The sequence below is a fragment of the Rhincodon typus genome, chromosome 29 (genome assembly GCF_021869965.1).
Source record: "Rhincodon typus isolate 14 chromosome 29, sRhiTyp1.1, whole genome shotgun sequence".
Classification (NCBI taxonomy): domain Eukaryota; kingdom Metazoa; phylum Chordata; class Chondrichthyes; order Orectolobiformes; family Rhincodontidae; genus Rhincodon; species Rhincodon typus.
This window is the reverse complement of record NC_063360.1, coordinates 15944415-15969475: the sequence shown is the minus strand read 5'-3', so window position 1 is coordinate 15969475 and position 25061 is coordinate 15944415. Positions and strand designations below refer to the sequence as shown.

At 39.3% G+C, this 25061-nt stretch overlaps 1 protein-coding gene across 1 annotated transcript in view; it reads right to left on the bottom strand.

The window, feature by feature from the left end:
- mllt1a (MLLT1 super elongation complex subunit a) overlaps positions 1–25061 on the bottom strand; it is an 80864-nt gene that overhangs the window by 15996 nt on the left and 39807 nt on the right. Inside the window, exons 3-7 of the mRNA XM_048613990.1 lie at positions 15586–15668; positions 12664–12807; positions 11337–11462; positions 6314–6889; positions 1843–1930 (exon numbers count right to left, since the gene is read on the bottom strand). Of these exons, the coding sequence (XP_048469947.1) occupies positions 1843–1930; positions 6314–6889; positions 11337–11462; positions 12664–12807; positions 15586–15668 (1017 nt within the window). The remainder of the gene's footprint in view (positions 1–1842; positions 1931–6313; positions 6890–11336; positions 11463–12663; positions 12808–15585; positions 15669–25061) is intronic.

Genomic DNA, 25061 nt, shown 5'->3' with positions numbered 1-25061 from the left:
ACAAGCAAGAGATGGCCTTTCATCCTTTTCATAGGATGAAAGTGCTACTACATCCTTCTCAGTTTCATTTAAAAGACCAATAGCTGGTGCTGGGGAAAAATTTAAACAATTTGACAACAGATCTGGAAGAAGAAAACCTGCAGAATGGAGAGAAATACAATGCTTCCTCATCCTTCAGTGCCCAGCAGGGTAGCATCTCTATAGTTATCCAGTTGTTGTTGCTGTCTCATACCTTGTAATCTCCATCCTCGCCCGTACACTGAAGTTCACTGCCATGCTTTCAGACAAATCTGATTGAGCTCTCTTTGGACTGGCATTAGAAGGAATAGCTATGCATACTAAAAGTTACATTTATTCACTTACATGGTCCTTTCTTTTGAGGAAAAAGGAATATGTCCACACATTACACCTTTTCCACTGAGAAAAAGGCTACAGAGACAGCCCATCCTTACTGCAACCCAAAGGAAATGCCCCAACCAATCAGAATCAACTTGCCTCGTTCGGATTTAATAAGTTAACTAAGACAGTAACAGCTCCTGTTTTTAATCTCCATGCCAATCACAGCCCAACTAATCAGCAAACTCTTCTCATGCTACAAATTGTTGTGTCCGTTCTAAACTTGGTTTTCTTAAATTTCAGTCCAGATGGGTGCAAGAAAAAAAGGTTGGTTTTCATTTCCCTTTTTAGCAATGTTAAAGTTCTGTACTCCCAGTAGGAATTACTGTAAGGTCTGCAATGTTCAATACTAGGACTTGACTTTTCATGTTAAATTTAGACTGAAATGTAGGGAGCATGATTAAGGAGTTTTTAAGACGTATAAAATTAATTTATCGGTTGATAGTCAAGATGATAGAGGTCGACTGCAGTAAGTTAACAACAGGCTGGTCAGGTGGGCAAAAAGTAGCAAATGGAACTCAATCTAGAAATGTGTGCGCTAGTGCATTTGGAGAGAGCAAACAATTAAAGGGTATGCACAATAGATGTTCAGATACTGAGAGGTGCACAGGAACAATGGAAAGAATAGCTTCTTCAGTGCTGTATATTTTCAATATTTCTATTTGTGATATGAGGAGATGAAAATGTCATCAGCAATGGTCCCATCTGTGTTCAAATGATAACATGAAGGACTGGAAGCTAAAGATGTGGATAGGTGGGATGATTTACAGGGAGGGTAGTGCTGACAGAAGAACAGAAGGCACAGAATGCAAAGGAGGCAATACTGACCAAAGGGCTTGTTTCCGTGCTGTACATCTCTATGACCCTATGGTGCTGGGTCTGGCCATCTGTGAGGCCACTCTGGCCAGGTCCTAATGCTCACTCTCTGCTTTGGATATTATCGAGCCATGTCCTCAATTGGTGAAGTCCTTTCACGTCATAGGAAAATAGTACGTAGGAGCAGGAGTAGGCTATTTCTCCCTTTGAATCTGCTCCACTTTTCAATAAGACCATGGTTGATCTGGTTTGTGGTTTCAGCTCCACATTTCTGCCTGGCACTCCCTCATTACCCTTGACTTTTTATCATCAGTACTGACAGAAGTTCAATCACCCTTCCACAAAATTCTAGAAACACAATAGAAGGCTGGAAAGAAAAGTGATCATCATAACATGATGAAGCAACAAACAAATGCATAAGATTAGAAGGCAATATTCAAGTCAATGAGGAAACAACTGAAACAAATTCACTGAGGGGCAATGGGGAAGGTACTCAAAAAAAAATTTACTCCGCCTACATTCATGCTATATACCTGGTCATATTTATGCTCAATTGAGGACAGAACTAGAGAACTAAAAATATATCTGCGAACTGTCGTCATAAACAGCAATGTTGAGAAGATTCCATACCTTGTCTGTGGTTTTGAGATGGTGCAAAATCAGAATCTGAGCTTGAATCTGAACTTGAACTTGAGTTGGACTGACTGGTCCGTACAGACTGAACAGAGAAAAGAGTGTAAGTCAGTCATGAAAATTACTGACAGGTAATAAACTGAACTCAATATCAATTAATCGCAGTTCATTTTTAAGTTCTGGTGAGGACCAGATGGGTGCAAGGTAATTGCACACCTTATTTTTGTAATTAGCCACAGTCCATAAAGGACCATTTGGTATTTCTCTCCATTAAAGAGACACAACAGGTTATGTATAGTTTAAGGAATATCTCTTCAAAAGCATCTGTGCAAGGAAATGAAGTAGCCACCACGAACTGCTACAGCTGTTACAGGTTTAGAACAGTTGCATTATTCTGAATCTGCAAAAATGATTTTCAAGTACAGGCCCCATTTGCTAGCTACCAATCTGGGACAAGCGTTAAGTGGCAACTTGTTGGCAAGTGTAGTTGTGGTCACATGCCAGTGCCAAAAATAATCTCATTGGCAAAGCAAGGGAATGAGTGGTTTAAAGAGGAAATTTCAGTAAGGAGGGAGGGATATAAATCTTGGGGATCCATAAATCTTCTTGAATGCGTGTGGAGTTGGTGGGGCGAGGGATATTATTTGTCTGAGGATGCTCAATTTGGGTAGAAGCCTGCAGATTGACCAAGTGCTTTGAACAGCAGTGATTTATAGGAGCTTTTATGTGAATTTGCAGAAGGGAAACAGCCAAGTAACTTGCTTCCACAAATGACATTCTGGTCAGATACTACTCAGGTTGCAGTTTTAGATTTTTATTCTTACAGGCTACTTTCTTACATCATTGCTCTCCAATGCAAACTTGCATTTACAGGAACTGTAGTTTGGGCAGCTGTAAAAGGAACAAGGCAAGGTGCTGTCTAAAAGGTAAACAGACTGATTTAAGAGGCTGACTTAACAGACTGAGCAATTCAGTCAAGGTCTAATAGTAGCTAACATATTGCATTAACTTTTAAGGCCAACGATTTTCCAATTAGGGTAGAATGTAATCTTATCCATCAGCCTGATGATGTACCTGCACCTTGCCAATAGGATAGAGTCACAAATTATCACTCAGCATTATGTTGTATCAGGAAAACAAATGGTAACATTGACTGCAAATCAACATTTAAAGGAATGACTAACATAACTTCAACACCGAGAAACAGGAGTCCAACTGGAATGGTGCCATGGATTTAAGATCATTTTAAAAATATAGAAGTCAAAAATACAGGCTGAATCAATCATTGGATTTCCAGAAAAAAAACTGCAGACTGTTTCATTATGGGATGAATATGGGAATGAGTTACAGGATATTAATTGCTGCATTTTAAAACAATGTGATGGTAACTTTGATTGTATTCCTATAACAATTTGAGAGTGGCTGCCTGTTATAACACCACACCCTTTAGCCAATGATAGCCAGATCTGAGGTGTCAGATTACTGTATCTTTAACAGTGGTAACAGGTCACAGAAAGACATGAGAAAAGCTTCACTGATCTTATTGTTATTGTAAGGCCTGCTTTCCTGCAGATCAGAGGCTACACAGTGCCAGATCCCAGTGCTAGAGATATTGCAAAAAATTGCAGTGATAATGATGTGTCTCAGGATGACATGAATGGATGTCCTACCACCCCCAACACCAAGCCTCTCTGATATCTGAAATATGGTAGAAATACTGACTGCCTACCGTTAATGGTGCCTCTACCAGTAGCTTCAAATGATCTCCCAGAATAAAAGGCAGCAGATTACACAGTCAGTGACAGTGTGAAGTTTGCTTGCAGGTTAGCCAGAGGTTAGGCTGCTACATGCACCATTAACTCACTGCCTGTTCTCTTTCACTGCTCCTGGACTACTATGGGTAGGAACACCTCTGCTGATGCTTTTTTGATGTGGGGATGCACACATCTAAGTGCAGCATACCTGCAGCACGTTTGACCAACCCATCTACTTGCTCCTACTCTTCTCCCAAGTAGTAGTAGAAAAGAAGTCCAAAAGGGAGTCCACGGATTGGGGAATGGGTGGGACAATGGTAAAGAAAAATGACAGCCTCTCAGCAAACAGCACAAAGACAGAAATGATAGTAGTTGATGCAGTGAAAAGTCAAATGAATTTATCAAAATAGAATATGTAGAGGTTTCTGCAAACCTTACCCATGTAACTGCTGGTTTCTTTAAATTGGATTTGCTTTGTTTTTTCCCCACTGTGGCCTAACAACCCAGGGTACGTCTTTTACAACAGCAAGAACATGGAGGTAGAAATGACACTATACAGGACATATGACATCACCACATCCTAATTCTGTATAGTTTGCATGCACTCATCCAAAAAAAAAGGTGGGCTGAGATTGCTGAAATCAAAGACAGAAATATAGTAGATGCTAAATCAGAGTCCAAGAAGAATGGAATTCCAAAAATAAAAAGGAGAAAATGCTGCTGAATCTCAGCAGATTGGCAGCATCCATGGAGAGAAACAGAATTAATGTTGAGTCCAAAGACTCTTATTCTGAAGAGCCACATTGAGCTTGAAACTTTAATTGTTTCCCTCTCTACAGATTCTGCCAGATCTGCCGAGTTTCTCCAGCATTTTCTCTTTATTTCAGATTTCCAGCATCTGTAGTATTTTGCTTTCAATATTAGGTCAGAACTAATGTTCATTTTCACTCTGTGCTACCATGCCAACAAGAGTGACCAAAAGCAAATAATATATTTTTATACATTCACAGGATGTGGCTTTGCTGGCTAGGTCAGCACTTGCTGCCTGTTCCGAATTATCCTTGAGAAATGGTGGAGAGTTGAATTCTTGAATCCTTGCAGTCCATGGAAGTTGACACATCCAGAATGCAATTAGGGAGGGAGGTCTAGGATTGTGACTGAGTGACAGCGATGGAACAGGATATATTTCCAAGTCAGGTTGGTAGATGGCACACATCACTGCTACTGTGTATCAGCGGTGGAGGGAGTGAACGTCTGCAGAAGAGACTTCAGTGCAATTGAAAACTTCCATAACAGGAAGTCACTTCAATTAGAAGCAACCAGATGGCATTTCTCATATCCAGGATGTTTAACACTTAATAATGATTTGCAATTTTTAAAAAGTAAATTCAAAAGGGCCTGTATTTAATAGGAATATTGAATGCATCCAATTATGAGTAAAGGAACAGCAAACTCTGGACTATTTTGAGCATGTACCCTTACATTTTAAACAGATTAAAAAGATTCTCGAATTATTTTTACGTCAGTATTCCACAACACTTCCAAACAAATTCTTAAACAATGAGAGAACAAGTGAACAGTAGCAGGAACAAAAAATATTTGTTTATTCCATATATTCGCAAGCACCGTTATCCTTTTAGGGAATAGTGCTGAAGTGTTGGAAGGGTTAGCAGGCTGAATCAACTTCTATGAATGACATCGTAAATATTCCCCTGTGGTCACTAAGTCCTGGTGCGGGATTTGAACCCCATCCTCTGGCATAGAGAAGGGATGCCCCCCAATGGAGCCATAAGGCCTCCTGTGATATACTTTTACCAGAATTTTAAAGTTTAATAATATTTTACAACTTCCATGCTAGACAACGTTGTATTTTCTTTTCTTGCAAATTGCAAAAGTAATCTCATTTTTGACAACATCGTTCCAAAGACTGCAGCTAGATTTCATTATCTGAAATAGTTAGCAGACTAATACTTTTAACAGAATTACCAAAACTATAAAATGTAAATAATTGTTCAATTAAACAACTGTCAATTCAGTAATATTGGGGAACAGAACTAAAATTTTTGCACTAGAATTGAATGGTTTGGATAGTCTTAGCCTGCTCTAGCAGGAAAGATCACAGTTTATCATCCACCTCAATCCCACCTTCCTACACAACCCCTGTATTCTCCAATTTCCCGAGTATCTAAGAATCTAACAATTACACCAACTCACCAAAACACACTCATGGGCAACTAGGGACACGGAATAAACATTGGTCAAGCATATATACTGGGACGCTGCCAGAATGAACCAGCCAAATGCAGACAATATGCGGGGTGATAGAAAGTGAACTCTCTGGTTCCTGCTATGGACAACTGACATGGTGGTGGGGAGTTGTCATCACCCCTCCTAATTCCTTCCATTTCCCAGCTCCACAGTCTATTGGTTGGATTTGGATTCCACATTCACGTGAAAGCCAGCCTGCAAAACAAATTGCTTCAACAAACATACCAAACGTTTGTCCTTCTTCCAAGTAGGGAAACACAGGGTTTAATTTTCTTGGCCCACCGACAACGTGCTGGGTGGTGGGAGGAATGGTAATTCAGGTAGGATCAGTAACTCTCATAATAATGATTTTTACAATCTTATTTCCTACTATTCCACAGTATTGAATGCCAAAGGAATACTTCCCTTTAGCAATCACATTTAGGTTTTAAAATATGGTTCTTTACCTCAGATTTGGACACCACTTCATCTTCTGAATTACAGTCATCTGAATCCACTGCCTTCTTCACTTCTTTCACATTACTTTCAGATTTAACTTTCTCTATTTTAACGTTCACTTTTTCCTTTTCTTTTTCATTCAATTTCTTTTTTTCAGCATAAGAAGAAGAAGAAGAAGAAGAAGAAATTCTTGGCGAGACACTTGGGAAACTTTTTGATGACTCAGAAGTGCTTTTCTTTTGTTTTTTGGCATTGGCCTTCAGTGAATCTGTGTTAGAGGGCCTCTTAATACTAGGCTTTGATTCCTGATGGAGGTTACCTCCACCCTTGGGCGACATGCTATCTAGTTTAGACTCCTTGAAGGCAGGTTTTGGTTCTTTAGAAGTTGCCTTTGGTGTGGCCTTTTCTTCCTTTGAAGTCTTGCTCTCTGCTGATTTTCGCGATGACTCCTTGGATGATTTACTGTGTTCCTTTTCTGGTTCTTTTACAGTTGGCTTGTTCTCAGTATCTTTCACAGGTCGTTCTCTGTGCTCTTTCGTGACTTTGTGAGGTTTTGAGGATTTGCTGCTTTCTCGGCTTGTGTCCTGCTTTGTAAGAACAGAAGTAATTAATAGAGGAATCGGTCACAACTCCTAACTTCAGCAAGTTGTTTGCAAACATGAAGATTATTCATTTCACACTAAACAATCAAAAGCATATAGTGCAAAAATTAAACAATGATCATAGATAAATTTCTAAAATATGTACAAAAGTAGATTGAAAATATCCAATTTTCAATCATGTATTTTAACTGTAGACTACACTAAAATCACTGATAAGCCTGGATGTTGCCTATCATCTATACCCAGATATAAAAAATTGTTTTACAATACAGATACAGGACTTTTTTTTTTAAATGCTAATATTGCAGTTTTTAACTGACTAAAACAAAAGTTTAACTAGGATATCCAGAGAATATATAGTCAGAGATATACAGCATGGAAACAGACCCTTCGGTCCAACCTGTCCATGCCGACCATATATCGTAAATTAATCTAGTCCCAACATTTGGCCCATATCCCTCTTAAACACTTCCCATTCATATGCTATTTAAATGTTGCAATTGTACCACGCTCCACCACCACCTCTGGCAGCTCATTCCATACATGCACTACCCTCTGAGAAAATGATGCCCCTTAGGTCCCTTTTAAATCTTTCCTCTCTCACCATAAACCTATGCCCTCTTGTTTTGGACTCCCCTACCCTGGAGAAAAAACCTTGTCTATTCACCCTATCCATGCCCCTCATGATTTTATAACCCTCTATTAGGTCACCCCTCAGCCTCCAACGCTCCAAGGAATATAGCCCCAGTCTATTCAGGCCCTCCTTACAGCTCAAACCCTGCAGCCCTGGCCATATCCTTGTCAATCTTTTCAAGTTTAAACTCTTTCAAGTTTAGCGACATCCTTCCTATAGTAGGGAGGCCAGAATTGAACACAGTATTCCAAAAGTGGCCTAACCAATTTCCTGTACAGCCGCAACATGACCTCCCAACTCCTATATTCAATGCACTGAGTAATAAAAGCAAGCATACCAAATGTCTTCTTCACTATCCTGTCTACCTGGAACTCTACTTTCAAGGAACTGTAAACCTGCACTCCAAGATCTCTTTGTTCAGCAGCATTCCCCAGGAACTTACCAATAACCATATAAGTCCTGACCTGATTTGTCTTACCAAAATGCAACACCTCAAATTTATCTGAATTAAACTCCATCTGCCACTCCTTGGCTCGTTTGCCCATCTGACCAAGGTCTCGTTGTACTTGGAGGTAACTTTCTTCACTGTCCACTACACCAACAATTTTAGTGTCAACTGCAAACTTACTAACCATACCTCCTACATTCACATCCAAACAATTTGTATAAATGACAATATATAAATGACAAAAAGCAGTGGAGCCAGCACTTGTAGCAACTGCTGGTCACCGGCCTCCAGCCCAAAAAGCAACCCTAAGAGAAGCAATATCCATACAGGTGCTTGTAAACCACTGGATATCTCCTAAACCATCACAAACCTTGCTACTACATTGGACACTATATTGTATGCATCCTATGTTGCATCAATAGCAATGCATAGAGAGATCCATTACTACAAATATTGACTGTGTCAACTCAATAATGGCACTATCATCTTAGTATTAAAAAATAATCAGCTTAAGTCCCACTCCAGGAACTGGGTCCTAAGATAGCCTGAATACTTTGGTGCAGTGTGACTGACTACTACATCATCAAATGAGACATTAAACTAAGGCCCTAATGCACCAACTTAGATCAATGTAAAAAGGTCCCATGATGCTATTCAGAGAAAGTAGTTCTGATCAACAGCTAAACCACAGCCAAAGTAAATTAAAAGGTCATTAGTTTTCTTAGTTTCTCTTGATGTCAAAAACATCTCATTGGCTGAGAAATATTTTGCGTTGTCCTGAGGATATGGGTGGAATGATATCAATACAGGTGCTTGTTTTATTTTAGTTTTACATTTGAATGCATTTCCTGTCTTTATGGCAAAGTTACATCACACCATCTCCATGAGATTAATGTGGCACTCCCAAGTGTTAGATTTAAACAGGTGAAGTTTAACTCGCTCTTTACACTCAGCTATCAGATATTCCAGCTCCCAATATGCATCTCCCACAGAGTGAAAACAATTACCATAAACAAAGTAATCACCACATTCTGCAAGTGTGTTGACAAATCGTTGACAATCTTGCAGTTACATTGTTGTTTTAATGAGGAAATTATTTAGGGATTTATATTCTCCAAATATAAGTTTACAAAAACTACAGAAATTTCAAGATAATAAGAAAATCCAAGGTGATTCATAAGAGTGTTGTAAAACAAAGCTTGAGGCACAATAAGCGATATTAGGCCAAATGTTAAAAGCCTGGTTAAAGATGTCTTTGAATGGGAAAAGAAACAGAGACAAAAAAAGATTTAGGGAGGGAATTCCAGAGTTTAGCGCCCAGACAGCTAAAGTCACAGACATCAAAGAGGGAGCAATCAAAATCTACGATCATGTTACAAGAACTGGAGGAAAGCAGATTGCTACAGAGGATTGTGGGGTTAATGGAGATTACAGCAATAGACAGCACTGAGGCCGTGAAGGGATTTGAAAATAAGGAGTTGGATTTTTAAGATAGTTTAACAGAATTCAATGTTGGCTGGCAAGTACTGGTGCGATGGGTGAACAGAATTCTGTGCTAGTAACAACCATAGGCAGCAGAATTTTGGATGATTTTATGGAGGGTAGAAAGTGAGAGCTTGGCCAGAAGTGCTTTGAGATTGTCAAGCCTACAGGTAACAGAGGCACTGATGAAGATTTCAGCAGGTGAGCTGAAGAACAAGCTAGACAAGACATTAAGGAAACAATGGGAAGTGGACAGGAACAAGAAAACAGCAGACAGGAGGCAGATAAAATTTAGTGCGGAAAAGTGTAAGATGGTACACTTTGAGAAGAAATCAAAAGCCTGGGAACGTGCATTAAATTGAAAGATTTGCGATATATGAGTATGATTAACAAAATGGCCTTGGGCTCTGTCTTTCAAAACCTTGAGATTTAAATGTCTGACTTCTGGAACAAATCATCACAATAGCAAAAGCATATTATAACATTATATCCTCATTGCAACAAACACTCTTTTTCTCACTTGGTAGATGGAGCAAGATCATTTAAAATCATGAAAACAGTCTTGGCTTGACTGTAAAGAAAAAAATTTCTGTGCAAAATTAATAATTAATTACGAGGTCATGGACAATCTGGGCAGCATAGTGGCTCAGTGGTTAGCATTGCTGCCTCACAGCACTAGGGACCCAGGTTTGATTCCAGCCCGGGCGGTGGTGGGGGGACTATCTGTGTGGAGTTTGCACACTGTCCCCATGTCTGCTTGGGTTTCCTCCCACAGTCCAAAGGTGTGCAGGTTAGGTGGATTGGTCATGCTAAGTTGTCCATACAGTGTCCAGGGATGTGCAGGCTAGATGGATAAGCCATGAGAAATGCAAGATGACAAGGGTAAGGTCTGGATGGGGTGCTCTTTGGAGGTTTGGTGTGAACTCAATGGGCCAAATAGCCTGCTTGCACATTGTGGGGATTCTATGATCTAGTAAGAATTGCAGAGATTTTAGTGGTGATGGATAGAAACGACACAGCATGACTTATCTCTTGACTGACACAGGAATGGACAATGGTGCCAAGACTACCATGTCACATGACTCACAATGCTCCTGGCTCCCTATCACTGATAGATCAGGAATATGGAAGGCCTTCTAGATCAAAAGCTACAATGAAGTAACTTTCATAATAGAAAATGCATAAAACGAATTATGTTGTCAAACCTATTATTTTAAGTTAATTCCTTATGTAACTGACAGAGAAATTTTACTGACATTGTTTTTTTTTCCCATTCATTTATGGGATGTGGACGTCACTGGCCAGGCCAGCATTTATTACCCATTCCTAACTGGCCAGAGGGCAGTCAAGTGTCAACCACATTGTTGTGGGACTGCAGTCACATGTAGGCCAGACCAGGTAAGGATGGCAGTTTCCTTCCCTAAAGGACATTGGTGAACCAGATGGATTTTTTCCAACAATTGACAATGGAGTCATGGTCATGATTAGACTCCTAATTCCAGATATTTATTGAATTCAAATTCCACCATCTGCCATGGCAGGATTCAAACCTGGGTGCCAGAACATTACCAGGTTGAAGCTCCCATGTTCAGAGCCCTTTGTTTTACAATTAGAGCTACTTGAAAAGAGAAAATACAATGGGGATAATTTTAACCTTCACAGATTGCTCAATCAACTCAATCAGAGATCTCACACCAATATAAAACCACAGATTCAATGGAAACTAAAGTAAGGCGAGTGAAACCTAGCAGTGAGGGTGGAAATTACCCTCAATACTTCTCCTGGATTAGAATTTTAAATTTGAAAATAATTTCACATTTTATAAAATGTTCTGAATGTAGACAATTCTGGCCTGGATAACTGACCTTTGACCCATGAGATGGTTTGCTTTTCTTTGGATCAGAGAATGCAGAGAGAGGAATTGTCGGCAGCATGGGATAGTCTGGACTTGGTCTGGAGGTTGTGTCGGTTCCTTCAGGCATTACCATAACCTAAAAAAAAAGAAAGAAAGGCTGTCTGGCTATTTGTTACAGAGAATGACTATTAGGCAGAGATAATGAGGAATATGAATACCATACACACATTGAGAAGACCATTACCACACACTAAGCCACCACCACTTTAAATATCCCGACTAACAAATACAATGCCCTGTTCCAACTCAGGATCAGCCTTCTGGAATCTGTATTCACCATTTCACGGTGCTTCACAGAACAGGGTTGCCAAGAACACTGATATTCCATACACTGAAGCATTGAAAAAAAAACACAGCCATAGTTCCCAATGAAGACTCCTTTGGAGAGCAGAATCCTGCTGAGGAGACATGGTTATATGCTCACTATGTTACCCATGTGATTGTAACACTTAGCATGCATTTTCCCATGCTCTGTAAATGAATAGTTTTATCTAATTTGTCGCTATGTCCTCACATGCTGATATCTACTTACATGCTGAAATATTATCTACCAGCTAATGCTCTCTGTTGTAACATGAAGATTTAGTACTGTTCCACTTCAGGGTATTCCTCCTTATCCTGGCTGCATAAAGTTTGCATTTACCTGACGGGCTTCTACTGTATGCTGTCTACAGGCCTCAACTTGTTTCAAGAAAACCGGAAGCCTCCATATACATGGCAAAGAGATTTTTTTGTTTTGTACCAAGAGGTGCAGAGAATTAGTGCAAAAACGCAATGCTAAATCGTATAATTTGGCTTCAGATGGAACGCATAATGAATTGGATGCCTACTATATTCAAGGCCAATTGGAGAGGTTTTTTAAATTAATTCACTGAATGTGGGCACCATTGGCTAGGCCAGCATTTATTGTCCATCACTAATTGCCTAAAGGGCAGTTAAGTGTCAACAACATTGCTGTGGGTCCAGAGTTACACGTGAGCCAGACCAGGTAAAGACCAGTTTCCTTCCCTAAAGGACATTAGTGAACCTGATGGGTTTTTCCAAAAATCAGCAACAGTTTTGTGGTCATTATTACACGCTCATTTCCAGATTTTAATTGGATTCAAATTCCACCATCTGCCACGGTGGGTTCAAACCCTAGAAAATTGCTTAGGTGTCTGAATTAATAGTCCAGCAATAGTACCACGAGGTCATCACCTCTCCTTCAGCATATATTCAGTAAGACATTACTTTCAACATAAAGTTAAAGTCTTCATTACTGGGCAACTGAAACTTACCCCTCCTGCTTTCAAAAGCTTGCGTCGAAATTCCTTGGTGGGGTTGTTAAAGGTAAGTTTCTCACAGCGTAGATGATTTACAGGTGGATTCCCTTCCAGATTCAGAAACAAATCATATGTGAAACAAACCTTTTTGGGCTCTTCCTGATGTGTAAAATAACAAAAAGTATTTAGAATCTCGCTACTCTACTGCACATGCTAAACATTTTATTTATAGCTTTAGTCAGTGCATTTAAATCAGAAATTCAGAAATTAGCAGATTAAAATAGCATTTGCTCAAATCAATTAGTGGTACTTAACATTGCTACTTTACAAAGTTCATGGCATTCCAGGCAAAAGTCAAAGTTATTCATTCTGACATCAGACTTTGTTTCTTCACAAGCCAGTGGCTACTCAAACATGACTACATGGGATGAGGAGCCACATGGAACTTCCTCATGGAACAGAAAATGACTGGGAGAATGAGTGCAATGTCGGTGAGTCATGCACAAGGACATTCGGATCCCTCTGTGCCTGAACACCCTGAAGTTTCTCTCCATTTAGGTAATAAGTTGTCTTTCTATTCTTCTGACCAAAATGGATAAGCTCTCACTTATCCATGTTAAACTTTAACTGTCAAATTGTAGCCATATCCAAATTTCTCATTTCTTCATTACAAATTATTTTCCCACCCATTTTAGTGTCATATGCAAATCTGGCTATAGTATTTTCGATCTCTGCACCCAAGTCATTAATATAAACAACAATTGGCTGTGGCCCGAGAACCTGTGGTACCCTCTAGTTACATTTTGCCAAAGACCCATCCAAAGAAAAAGACCCTTTTATCCCAACTTTCTGCTTCTGATTGGTTAGACAGTCCTCATTCCAAACTAATAAATTACCCCTAGAACTGTGTGGTCTTTCCTTGTGTATGAAATTTTTGTGTAGCACATTATCAAGTGCACATTATACCACATCTAGAGGATGCCTATTATCAATATTGCTTGTTACATCTTCAAAGAACTCTAGCAAATTAATCAAACATAATTTATCCTTCATAAAACTATGCTGATTCTGATGGGATTTTTTTTTTGACTTTCCAAATGTTCTGTTATTACCTCCTTAATAACAGATTCAAACAGTTTCCCTCACTACAATCCATATATCTATATTTCATCAACTGTCTTACGTTCTTGGTTTTATTTCATTCATTAATAGCACGTGGGCATTGCTGTCCAGGCTAATTGACTATCCCCAATAGCCCAGAGGGCAGTTAAGAGTCAACAACATTGCTTTGGATCTGGAGTCATGTGTCGGCCAGACCAGTTAAATGTGGCAGATTACCTTTGTCAAATGATAACTGTGACCCAGATGGGTTTATAGTTACAATTGAGAGTCATTATATGGTCACCATTAGGCTAGTATTTTATTCCAGCATTTTTTTTTTATTGAATTCAAGCTTCATCATCTGACATGCTGGGATCTGAAGCTATTTCTCCAGAACATTAAACTGGAGCTCAGTATTAATAGTTCATGTACAAAACCTTGCACCTCGTTATCATATTGTCTCTGACATTTTCAAATTTTCCAATATAGGTTTTGAAATCCATTTTTGCAATCATAAAGCCCCAAACAAACTGGGTCTGATCACTAGATGGTGCTGTATTGTCCTTTACTCCATACCGAACTTGCTGAAAAATGCACAGCTCATTCTCCCAAAACATCAAGGGCCTGAAGATTTGACCCCAATCAACACAATCGGCCTGGTCTGCTGGACCTAAATATTAGCATAGGGTCTCATGATGTACTACCACTATGACCAGGAAAGCTTGTAATAGCATTGAGAGGAGCAGTGGAAATATTGCAGTGGGTGTAAGGATCTGAGGTCACTGGAAGCAGCATTCAAGTCTGCAAAAGAAAGACGCCCATTTATATAGCACCATGCATGACTTCATCAGATCCAAAAGTGCTTTATCATCAACAAAATACATTTGGTCACTGCTAAAATGTCAGAAATGCAACAGACACAAAGTAAGCTTCCACAAACAGCAATATGATAACCATCAAATAAGATGCATTAATGACTTGGCTTATGGGGTAAATATTAGTGAAAACACCAAGAAGAAATCCTCTGCACGTCTTAGAAAAAGAGACATAGAAACTGAGGAGAAGACTGGGCCATAGTTCAACTCAAAACCAAAAGAACTGCAAATGCTGTAAATTAGAAATAAAAACAGAAACTGTTGCAAAAACTCAGCAGGTCTAGCAGCATCTGGACAGAAATCAAAGTTCTGAAGAAGGGTCACTGGACCCGAAATGTTAACCCTGATTTATCTCCACAGATGCTGCTAGACCTGTTGAGTTTTTCCAACAATTTCTGTTTTATGCCTTGGGGTTTAACTTTCATCTGAAGGGCAGTCCTTCCAACAGTGTAGTACTTACTACCTAAGTACTATACTGGCAGGTCAGCATAGGGTTTGTGCTCAAGTCTCTGGAGTGAGGGCAATCTTGGGAGCAGGAACAATGTCTGGTCTCTTGGAAGTGTGGTCAAGGGGAGTCAAACAGCATGCAGGATTGTTTAGGTGAATTTGGGATTTTTCAAGTAGCGTTTGGGAAACTGTCTAACAGCCATGGTTTAAGGGTTAGAAGGAAGTAGAACTCCAGACCCCCTCCTCTGCTCTACTCTGATTTGTGGTGCTGAAGAGATTGTGAAATTAAAACAGAAAATGCTGAAAATATTTCAGCAGGTCAGCTAACACCCAAGAGAATAATACATGGAAACGTTCTGGCTGTAACTGTTCATCCAAAGCACAGGCTATCTCAAGATTCTGGGTTATGGAATCAGACAGAGCAGGGGATAAGACAAGATTCAGGTTCAGAGTGATCTGTTTTTTCTTTGCTTTTCTTAAATTAAAAGTAAAGTTTAATTAGTAGCAGAAGTACCTTGTTCTTGAAGTAGACATCAATCGGCATAATAAATCCAGCATAGCCAGACTCCTCTACTTTATAAGGTGGTTCCTTGCAAACTACATTGGAAAAAAACAAAATACATTAAGTTTTTCGGTTTTATATACTTAACAAAGAGTCTCAAAAAGCCTATTAGTCCAACAGCCAAACTGAAGGCCTCATTAAAAATGAGAAAGGAAATTGCTTTGTTTTTAATTCAGTTGCTTCATCGGTATTATTAACATCTCTCTACTGTTCTTCTAGAATCACCATGCTACTATTAGATACTTGAACTGTGAAGAAGCCTGAGGGTGAGTTATTCATCTTGTTCCTTCCACCGTGAATGAAATGATCTTGCAACACTTATCTTTCTCACCTGTCTAAAATCATACCTACTCATATAAAAACTAAACCTGAGTGGGAAAAAGAATGTTGACGGTCAGTCTCATGCACCATCCTGACAAAATGCAATAAAGTAACTTCTGGAGTAGACAAAAAATAGTATTTTGTCCCAGTAGAAGTTCTAGAAAATTCCATGACTCAAAAATCAATCAAGCTCCAGGAAACTGTGATCAAAAATCTTAAATTGATTCTTCTCCTTACATGATCTCCTTTTAGGAGATCTCATTTTGCACACTGGTCTTTGTTCAATGAGGCTCTTAAGCCATCAGTCTCTAGATAAGTGTGGCACAGTGGCTCAGTGGTTAGCATTGCTGCCTCACTGTGCCAGGGTCCCAGGTTCGATTTCACCCTCGGGCGACTGTTTGTGTGGAGTTTGTACATTCTCCCCGTGTATGCGTGGGTCTCCTCCGGGTGCTTCGGTTTCCTCCCACAGTCCAAAGATGTGCAGGTTAGGTGGATTGGCCATGCTAAATTGCCCACAGTGTTCAGGAATGTGTAGATTAGGGGGATGGGTCTGGCTGGGATATCAGAGTTGGTGTGGACTTGTTGGGCCAAAGGGCCTGTTTCCACACTGTAGGGATTTTCTATGATAAAAGGCAATGTCCGATGTTACAAATAAATACTTTTCCCTTCTTGAGAAACTTGTACTTGGGATGTGACCCAGCAGTTTAACTGAGATGAGAATTTAATTTATGAAAAATTCGAAACATTAATCCATGGAATGCTGTGATATACTAACTTAATGCAGCATCCTTAAATCATAGCTATCATTTAAAAAACTAAACCCATCAGTGAGTGCTACTACCATTATCACTATCCTGCAGGTTAAATCCTGCTAAATGCCAAATTGGTGGGGACAAACCAGGAAAGGCACATAAAATAAAGTGTTATTCCATGAAGCAAGTCTTCAACTCAACTGAGGAGACCCTTGCTTTACAGGAGGTAAAGAGTGGCTGTGCAGCAAGAAGATTTAATCTTTCACGTGTACACTTTTTAGCTTACTGATTTAAGAATATGATGTGGAGGTGCCGGTGTTGCACTGGGAGAACAAAGTCAGAAGTCACACGTCACCAAGTTGTAGTCCAACAGGTTTATTTGAAATCACAAGCTTTTGGAGTGCTGCTCCTTTGCCTCACCTAGACAGGAACCACTCTGAAGCCTGTAATTTCAAATAAACCTGTTGGACTACAACTTGGTGACGTGTGACTTCTGACTTTGATTTAAGAATCCATTCTTGATTTTTTCATTTTAACATGGTCTCAATATTTTAATCGGCATGCTAAAGGTACCACCAAAGTAAACCCTCTATATTGACCAAGATATGATGTTACTTTCTTAGTTACGAAAGATCTATAAATATTTAGAAGTGACAGCTATTTAGACAGACATCTGTACAACCGATTTGAAGAAATAACAATGTAATCATAACACAATATTGATGCAGTAACGTTACGCCTGCAGATGTCGCTGTCTATGAAATTACTGAATATTTTTGCTAATGATATAGACCAGCAAAGAATGGAGATGGTGGGACTGTAGCAGACAGAAAGCAGAGAGAAAATGGCCGATTCATAGTTGAGCTGCAAAATAGCTTTGATCAGATACAAACCACAAGTGATTTCAATGCTGCACTTTTCAATCAAATTCTCTGTTCCTAACAAGGATCAAAGACTAAGGGACTCATTATATAAAGCTGTCATAGATGATACAATAGGATTCTTACCAAATATTCTCTTGTGGACTGTAGACAAATCTTAGGTAAAATAAAATATGGGAAAAATATCTATGACATACATAGAAATTGGAAAAGTATCTGAAATAGGTCTGTTATATAAAAGCTGGGAGAACTAAACATCTGCAGAGCCTCAAGACAGATGAATTAGATCCTAGAACACTCAAAAAAGAGAGAATTAGTGATACATCGACATTTTCAGCAATTCATTGACATTAGAATGCTAATCAAGAAATGGGCAATCAATAACATGACCTCAACGTTCAAAGTAGTATTAGCCTAACACCTACAGAGGCTAATTACATAAAGATAACAGGGAGAGGCTGCCAGTGACCATCTAGAGAGCACAGCTATCATAAGGGGCAGTCAACACATTTTTCAGAACGAATAGGCTACAAATAAAAACCTATTAGAAATAGTTGAAGTGGCAATTAGGCTAGTAGATGATAGGGTAGTCTAGAAAATATTTACTTGTTCTCTGGAGATTCAGGATACAACTCTGAATTGACTTTAGTCAGAAAGCTGAATGTATTACAACTCAAAAACAAGGGCACAAGCTTTCTAACTGCAGAAACCAAAATAAAGTTTCCCTCACCAAAAAAGCTGAGGAAATTCAAAAGATGAAACACTAACTTTCAAGAAATAATGTCAAGTTCCAAATAAGAATTGGGTAAGTCTAATTAAGTGCAATTCCTAAATCTCTATATGCAGCATATCAAGCAACATTCCTATAATAACCCAATGAAATTATGAGACTGAACCATTCTTAACATGAACTTAATTTGAAGGGACTTTGAACAAATTGTGGCTATTCCAGATTGTGAAGAACATGACTACTTGGAGCTTTCTCCCTAGAGGCTGCTACAAGGCTTGTGGTACAGAGACCCATCTGTATGGGTGCACGTGAAGAAGATCATTTATCTAGAGATGGAACAGAGATTGAAGAGGAGTGAACGCCTCATAAGAACTGAGCCAGAAACTGCAGATTTATAAAAGAAATTCAATAACTACAAAGAATGCTTCCAGTGGAGATCATCTGATGTGCAACATATTTTGAACTACACGTTACTAGATGCTAGAGACGGTTTTGGAGAAGCTGCTGGAAATCGTGTTTAGAACCACAGTCAATGCAGAAAAGATGATAATAGTTAAAAATGGATTTCTTACCATGTAACATCCTCTCAGTTGTTTGAAAGCTCTAACATCCCTCAAACACAGCAGGAATAAAAGATTAAGTTAACTGAGTCTGGTGAACAATGCATGTAAATATGCCTAATATACATATATTAAAATACTGCCATGGAGTTGCAGGTAGATGGCCAACATGTGCCCTCCTAGTCGGACTCTGGAGAAGGTTCAGGACCTACAACTGGAAGACAATTCTTTAATTTGAAGTTAACTACGGATCCCTAACCTTGAAACTCTACTCCTTAAGTTCAAAAAAAGGATGGATCTGTGGGATCGTGATGTGTGAAGGTTGCAAGATCCACCAAAGTTGTACGATCTGTGAGGTAGGAACGATTACCACATCATATCCAACAGATGAAGTAAAACGGCAATGGTTAGTATGTGTTTGAGGAACACTCAATATACTGTTTTACAGAACGTATTGAGACAATTCCGTAACAGCCATGGAATGGATTGAATAACTAGCCATCTCCCCTTTGGGCTTCCTCCCGGCGAGGTGGTATTCACTCAACCTTACAATTAAGTTTCTGTTGCTTGGTAACAGAACTGGTTAGCATCTTTACATGACAAGAAACAAACCACGATTTCTGAAACTGCTTTGCACAAAAGAAATAGAAACTTGGGTTCTATGTAGATATAGAGTGGAAAAGACAATGCACTTTCAGCTAGTGTGCAGGGATGTGCAGGCTAGGTGGATTAGACATGGGAAAATGCAGGGTTACAGGGATAAGATTGGGAGTGGGTCTGGGAGGGATGGTCTTCGGAGGATCGATATGGGGTCGATATGGACTCGATAGACCGAAAGAACTACTTTCAGACTGTAGGGATTCAATGATGTAATATTGGGCAAGAGAAAAAAGCAACAACCTCTTCACAAACAAATAGATTCAGGATACAACTCTGAATCGACTTTAGTCAGAAAGCCGAATGTATTACAACTCAATAACAAGGGTGCAAGCTTTCTAACTGCAGAAACCCAAAATAAAGTTTCCTTCACCAAAAATAGCTGAGGAAATTCAGAAGATGAAACACTAACTTTCAAGAAATAATGTCAAGTTCCAAATGAGAATTGAGTAAGTCCAATTAAGTGCAGATCCTAAATTGCCATATGCAGCAATATCAAGCAACATTCCCATAATAAGCCAATGAAATAGCAAAACTGAAACATTCTTAACATGAACTTAATTTGAAGTGACTTTGAACAAATTATGGCTATTCCAGATTGTGAAGAACATGACTACTTGGGGCTTTTTCTTTCCTTGTTGTATTAAGCCCTATTTGGTGGGCATTCTGGAAGAACTGATCAAATGTCAGATGTCAAGAAGACAAGATGTTGGAGCCTATTCTATGACCTTTTAATTGTAAGGCGATCACAATCTGAACATCTCCAGATTAAAATCTAATATCTGTCGCAATTTGTGTCTGCAAAGCAATGGTTCCTGTCCCCACATATTGCCAGAATGTTGAAAGGTCATAGCTTGAAGCTGGTAGGAAGCGATCCGGTCTATCCTTGTGCCTTGAACTCTCTTGTGTAATGGTATGAAGTAACCAAACAAAAAGTGCTGAGGAACATTTATACCTAAGAATGTGAAACACCTCAGCCTGGACAGTGATTTTTCTCATATTTCTTGTTTTTAAATCACAAGGTCATGTATATTCCTGTGCCAGTAACCTCCTCTAGCTCACAAATCTCCAAAATATCTGGACTCCTCCATTTGTGGCCTCTTGAATATTCCAAACTCTAATTGGTGACTGCATCCTCAGTTGCTTGGACTCTTAGTTCTGCAATTCCTAACGTAAAAGTTTCAGTTTCTTTACTCTTGTAAGACAATCCTTAAAATCCACTTCTTTCACCAAGTTTCAGGTCATCTGGCCTAATAACTCATATGGCTTGGTATCATATTTCCTTCAGTAATGTCTATGTGGAATTGGGAAGTTTCATTATGGCAGAGGTGCTCTGCAAGTACAAATTGTTATTGTCAAGCAAATACCTGAATAATTATCGAGGGAGTGAACGCATCTGGATGCTCCTTAATCATAAAATTATTTTGTAGCATCTTTGGTTGGATATCAACACCTGTAGTGAATCACGAGCCAAGAGCAAAAGGTGGAATCAGAAATATATGAGAAATTGGGAAATTTCACAAATGCCCCATAGAGGGTTCCTTATACCTGTATTACTATTGGCTCATTTCTACAAAAAGCCTAAAGAAACTCACAGCTTTATAGAGGAATAGTTCTGCCCCTGGATAGAAATATCTGTCATGATTATCACTTCCATTAAGTATTAGTTAAAGAATATCATACTGTGATACTGCTTCCAGTATCTTGACTAATATTCTCTGTTGAAGCTTGGAAAATGTTCAATTCCAGGTAAATTGCGTATCATCTGTTTCCCTTGGGTGCAGCCTTGCAAATGAATATTCTGCCATGCAAAAAATATACAGGTATTGATGTCAGCTTAGGCATCAGTTATAAGGTACTGTCTTGACTAACACTGTCTCCTGGGATAATCATGTGACATGCAATGCCAACAACAGATCAATATTTACTGGTTAAAATTAAGTCACAATTATAAACAAATAAACAGTATTGGCCACACAGGTACCTACCTCCCTCAAGTAAAGTACTTGCACAGCTTTCCAGTAGTATCCATGTTAACTGGGCATCTTTGAGCATCATGTCCAGTGGCAGGTGGATGGTAGAATGGAATTTTATTTCTAAAGATGCCAAGTTTCCAAACTGCACTGAAGACCTGCTGCATCTACAGATTGCAGCAAAGTGATTATGTTGATCGAATAATTCAGGTAACAATGCATGTTAGGATGAACTGAGATCATGGACAGGTACTTTGTAAAAATCCTGGGAACCAGTGACATCAAGTGATAGCACATGGCATTGCAGGATTCAGCTTTTGAGTACAAAGTCAAGATGTTATTGATATGTCAGACTATGTCTGGACTGGAGGGTTTGAGTTATATGGAGATGATGAATAGGCTGGGGCTTTTTCCCCTGGAGCATTGGAGGCTGAGGGGTGACCTTGGAAGTTTATAAAATCATGAGGGGCATGGATAGGATAAACAGCTAAGGTACTTTCTGAGGCTTCTGGAGTCCAAAACTAGTGAGGGTAGGTTTAAGGTGAGAGGGGAAAAATTTTAAAAGGACCTGAGCGGTAACTTTTTCACACAAAGGGTGGTGTGTGTATGAAATGACGTGCCAGAGGAAGTGGTGGAGGTGGGTACAATTACAACATTCAAAAGGCATCTGGATGGGTATATGAATAGGAAAGGTTTAGAGGGATATGGGCCAAATGCTGGCATGTGGGACTAGGTCAAATTGGGATGCCTGGTTGGTGCGGACGAGTTGGACCAAAGGGTCTGTTTCCATGCTGTACGACTCTAAGTCGTTTATGATTGATTCTTGGTTTTTTGTGTGTAATGCCTAAATAATCAAAGATTACGACCATCATGAATCTTGCTTGCTTTTGAAACCAATTTGATACACAATTTCATAGTATTGCATTTCACCCACTTGTAATTGTATGCACTAATAAACGGAGTGGAACATATGAATAATAGGAAATCCATACGAGAAACATAGATGCAGATGGCTCCCATCATCAAAGTCAGAGCCATTACGCGGCAACTCCAGTTTGCTGTTTTCTCTTCCATGCCCACATCTAGAGCACCAGTCACCCAGGCCTCAGAACACACTCCATGGCAGCAATCGCAATGCCACCCCCTCCCCACAATAGACATGGCATCTGACATCGAGCAGCCTGATCGCACACCCATGGCACACCTCTAATCCACTTATAAGATTAACCCTTTTCATAAGATAAGATTCCAGGATCATCTGTGCCTGCAGAACACATGCGATTTTCCTATAACTGGTCTTACCGTTAATCATCTGCACACAAAATTGATATCTGACCATGTAAATGTTAATTTTTCTGAACAAAAACAGCATTAGAGTTGAAATGCAGCATTTATTAAGCTTAATTCACAACATTTTACCCCTTTTTAAAATCAGTTGAACGTGCTTTGGATGGCTCTGGGACATTATGTAAAATGTTAAAGATGCTACAGAAAAGCAACTTACTTTTTGGAAAGCCATTCTTAATGTTTGAGGATATTACATGAGGCATTGTCCTATAGTTTCGCCCAGTGTTCCTCCTCATTTTTTGTTAGTATAATTTAGATTACAGAGCTGAAAGCTTTGTTTTTAGTGATCACACCTGCTAATGTTTAAAAAATTAAAATTATATCAGTTAAATGGGTACATTTCTAAAATGATATTTACATCCTCAATTCCAAGTGGTGTGTGAGAACAGACAAAGGCTCAGTATTGATGGGTGTGACATGGAGTGCCAGACAGGAAGAACAGACAGGTTTTGTGGAGGGGGTGCTTAATTAGCAGGCTGAGCCTGCGATTCGTTGTGTCACACGCTACTAGAGTCTTTTTCCATACTTAATGACTTATAAATGCTGTTCTGGAATTAGAAGCCAATGCTGTGATTAGAATGCACAGTAGGTATAGGATACCCAGAGTCTGTTTATTCAATACCAACTCCTGCATCAATACCATCTCCTGCAGATGAGTGAGGCACAGTGTCAGTGCAGACTGAAGACGTTCCAGGACAGTTTTATAGAACTATGCCAATTGTTGGAACAGGACCAGCGACATGAAAGATCTTGAATGAACTCTTTTAGTGTGTGCTGGAAGTACCTTCAATTACAGTTTTCAGAAGAGCATTGGGTAATTATTTGAAGAGAAAAACTTTGCCAAGGGTTCAGGGACAGAGCAAGAGAGTGGGACTAGTTGAATTGCTCTAGCAGAGTACCAGCATGGAGAGAACAGGTGGAATGGCTTTTTCCTCAGCCATCAGATTAGAATCTTACTGGTTATAAGTAAAAAAAAAATTGACCTTCCAAAATTTGAGAGAGTGGCAGTAGAAATTCAAGGCGAGTAATTCTAAACATGGCTATTCCAATTTAAAATAACAACTGAAATTATAAAGCTGAACTCAGTAACAGTGACCTTGGAACTACCCCCAATAACTGTAAAATCTGAAATCCTTACCCAGTCTGCCTCCATGTAACACAAGACCTTAGAACAGATTATTGTAGGTGATTCTCATTCCACGTTGGAGTTAAGCAAAACTATATCCATCTGTCGGTTTGATCCTATTCCTTTGTAACCTGATTAAATTCCGACAGAAGTTCATTATCCAAAATGACGGATAGTATATTATACACAACTTGAAATGTTGGTGAAGTGTGTAAATGTAATTTATTTTAGGGATAGATTCTGATGATTGTCTGCATTGTCTCCACATTTGTAATACGTAGGGAGACAGACATGTGATACAGTGAGGGGGCTGGAGGTATCTAGGTACGTTGAGAGAATGACGCATTCATCTGTAATTGAGGTTAAGTGGTCCAGCAATCAACCTGTCCTACATCACCTGCAGACAGGTTGATTAATAAGCTTGGGTGGGGGAGATATCCAAAGTAAATTCACATAACTATAAAATTTGAGTTGCCATTTGTAGAACAAGAATAGCTTTCATTGACTAGACAATGAAAATGGATTTCATAGTCTTAGACTGAAAATGAAGGAGACAACCTTTCACATGCATCTCACCCACACTGGCATTTTCAAAAAGCCACATAAAATTCATCCCATTTTGCTGCTGCTTCCCCAGTATCCCAGAAGGTTTTCCATTTCAAATATTGTTCCAATAGAACTTTGAAAGTTTTCACTGAACCAGTTTTTACCAAGATTTTAGGCACATCATTGTAACCTCTAACTCACGACAAAAGGAAATCTTCCTCCTGTTGCCTCTAGTTCTTTCGTGAGTCAATATAAATTTGCGCCCTCCATCACCCTCTTTCTTACTTACTCTTGTTAAAACCACTACAGATTTTGGACATACCTATCACATTTATCACTGAGCTTTCCTAAACAAAGGAGAAAAATCGTGAACAAAAACAAAGTTGCTGGAAAAGCTCAGCTGGTCTGGCAGCATCTGTGGAGGAGAAAACAGAGTTAACGTTTCGGGTCCGGTGGCCCTCAACTCTTGAGTTCTGAGGAAGGGTCACCGGACCTGAAACGTTAACTCTGTTTTCTCCTCCACAGATGCTGCCAG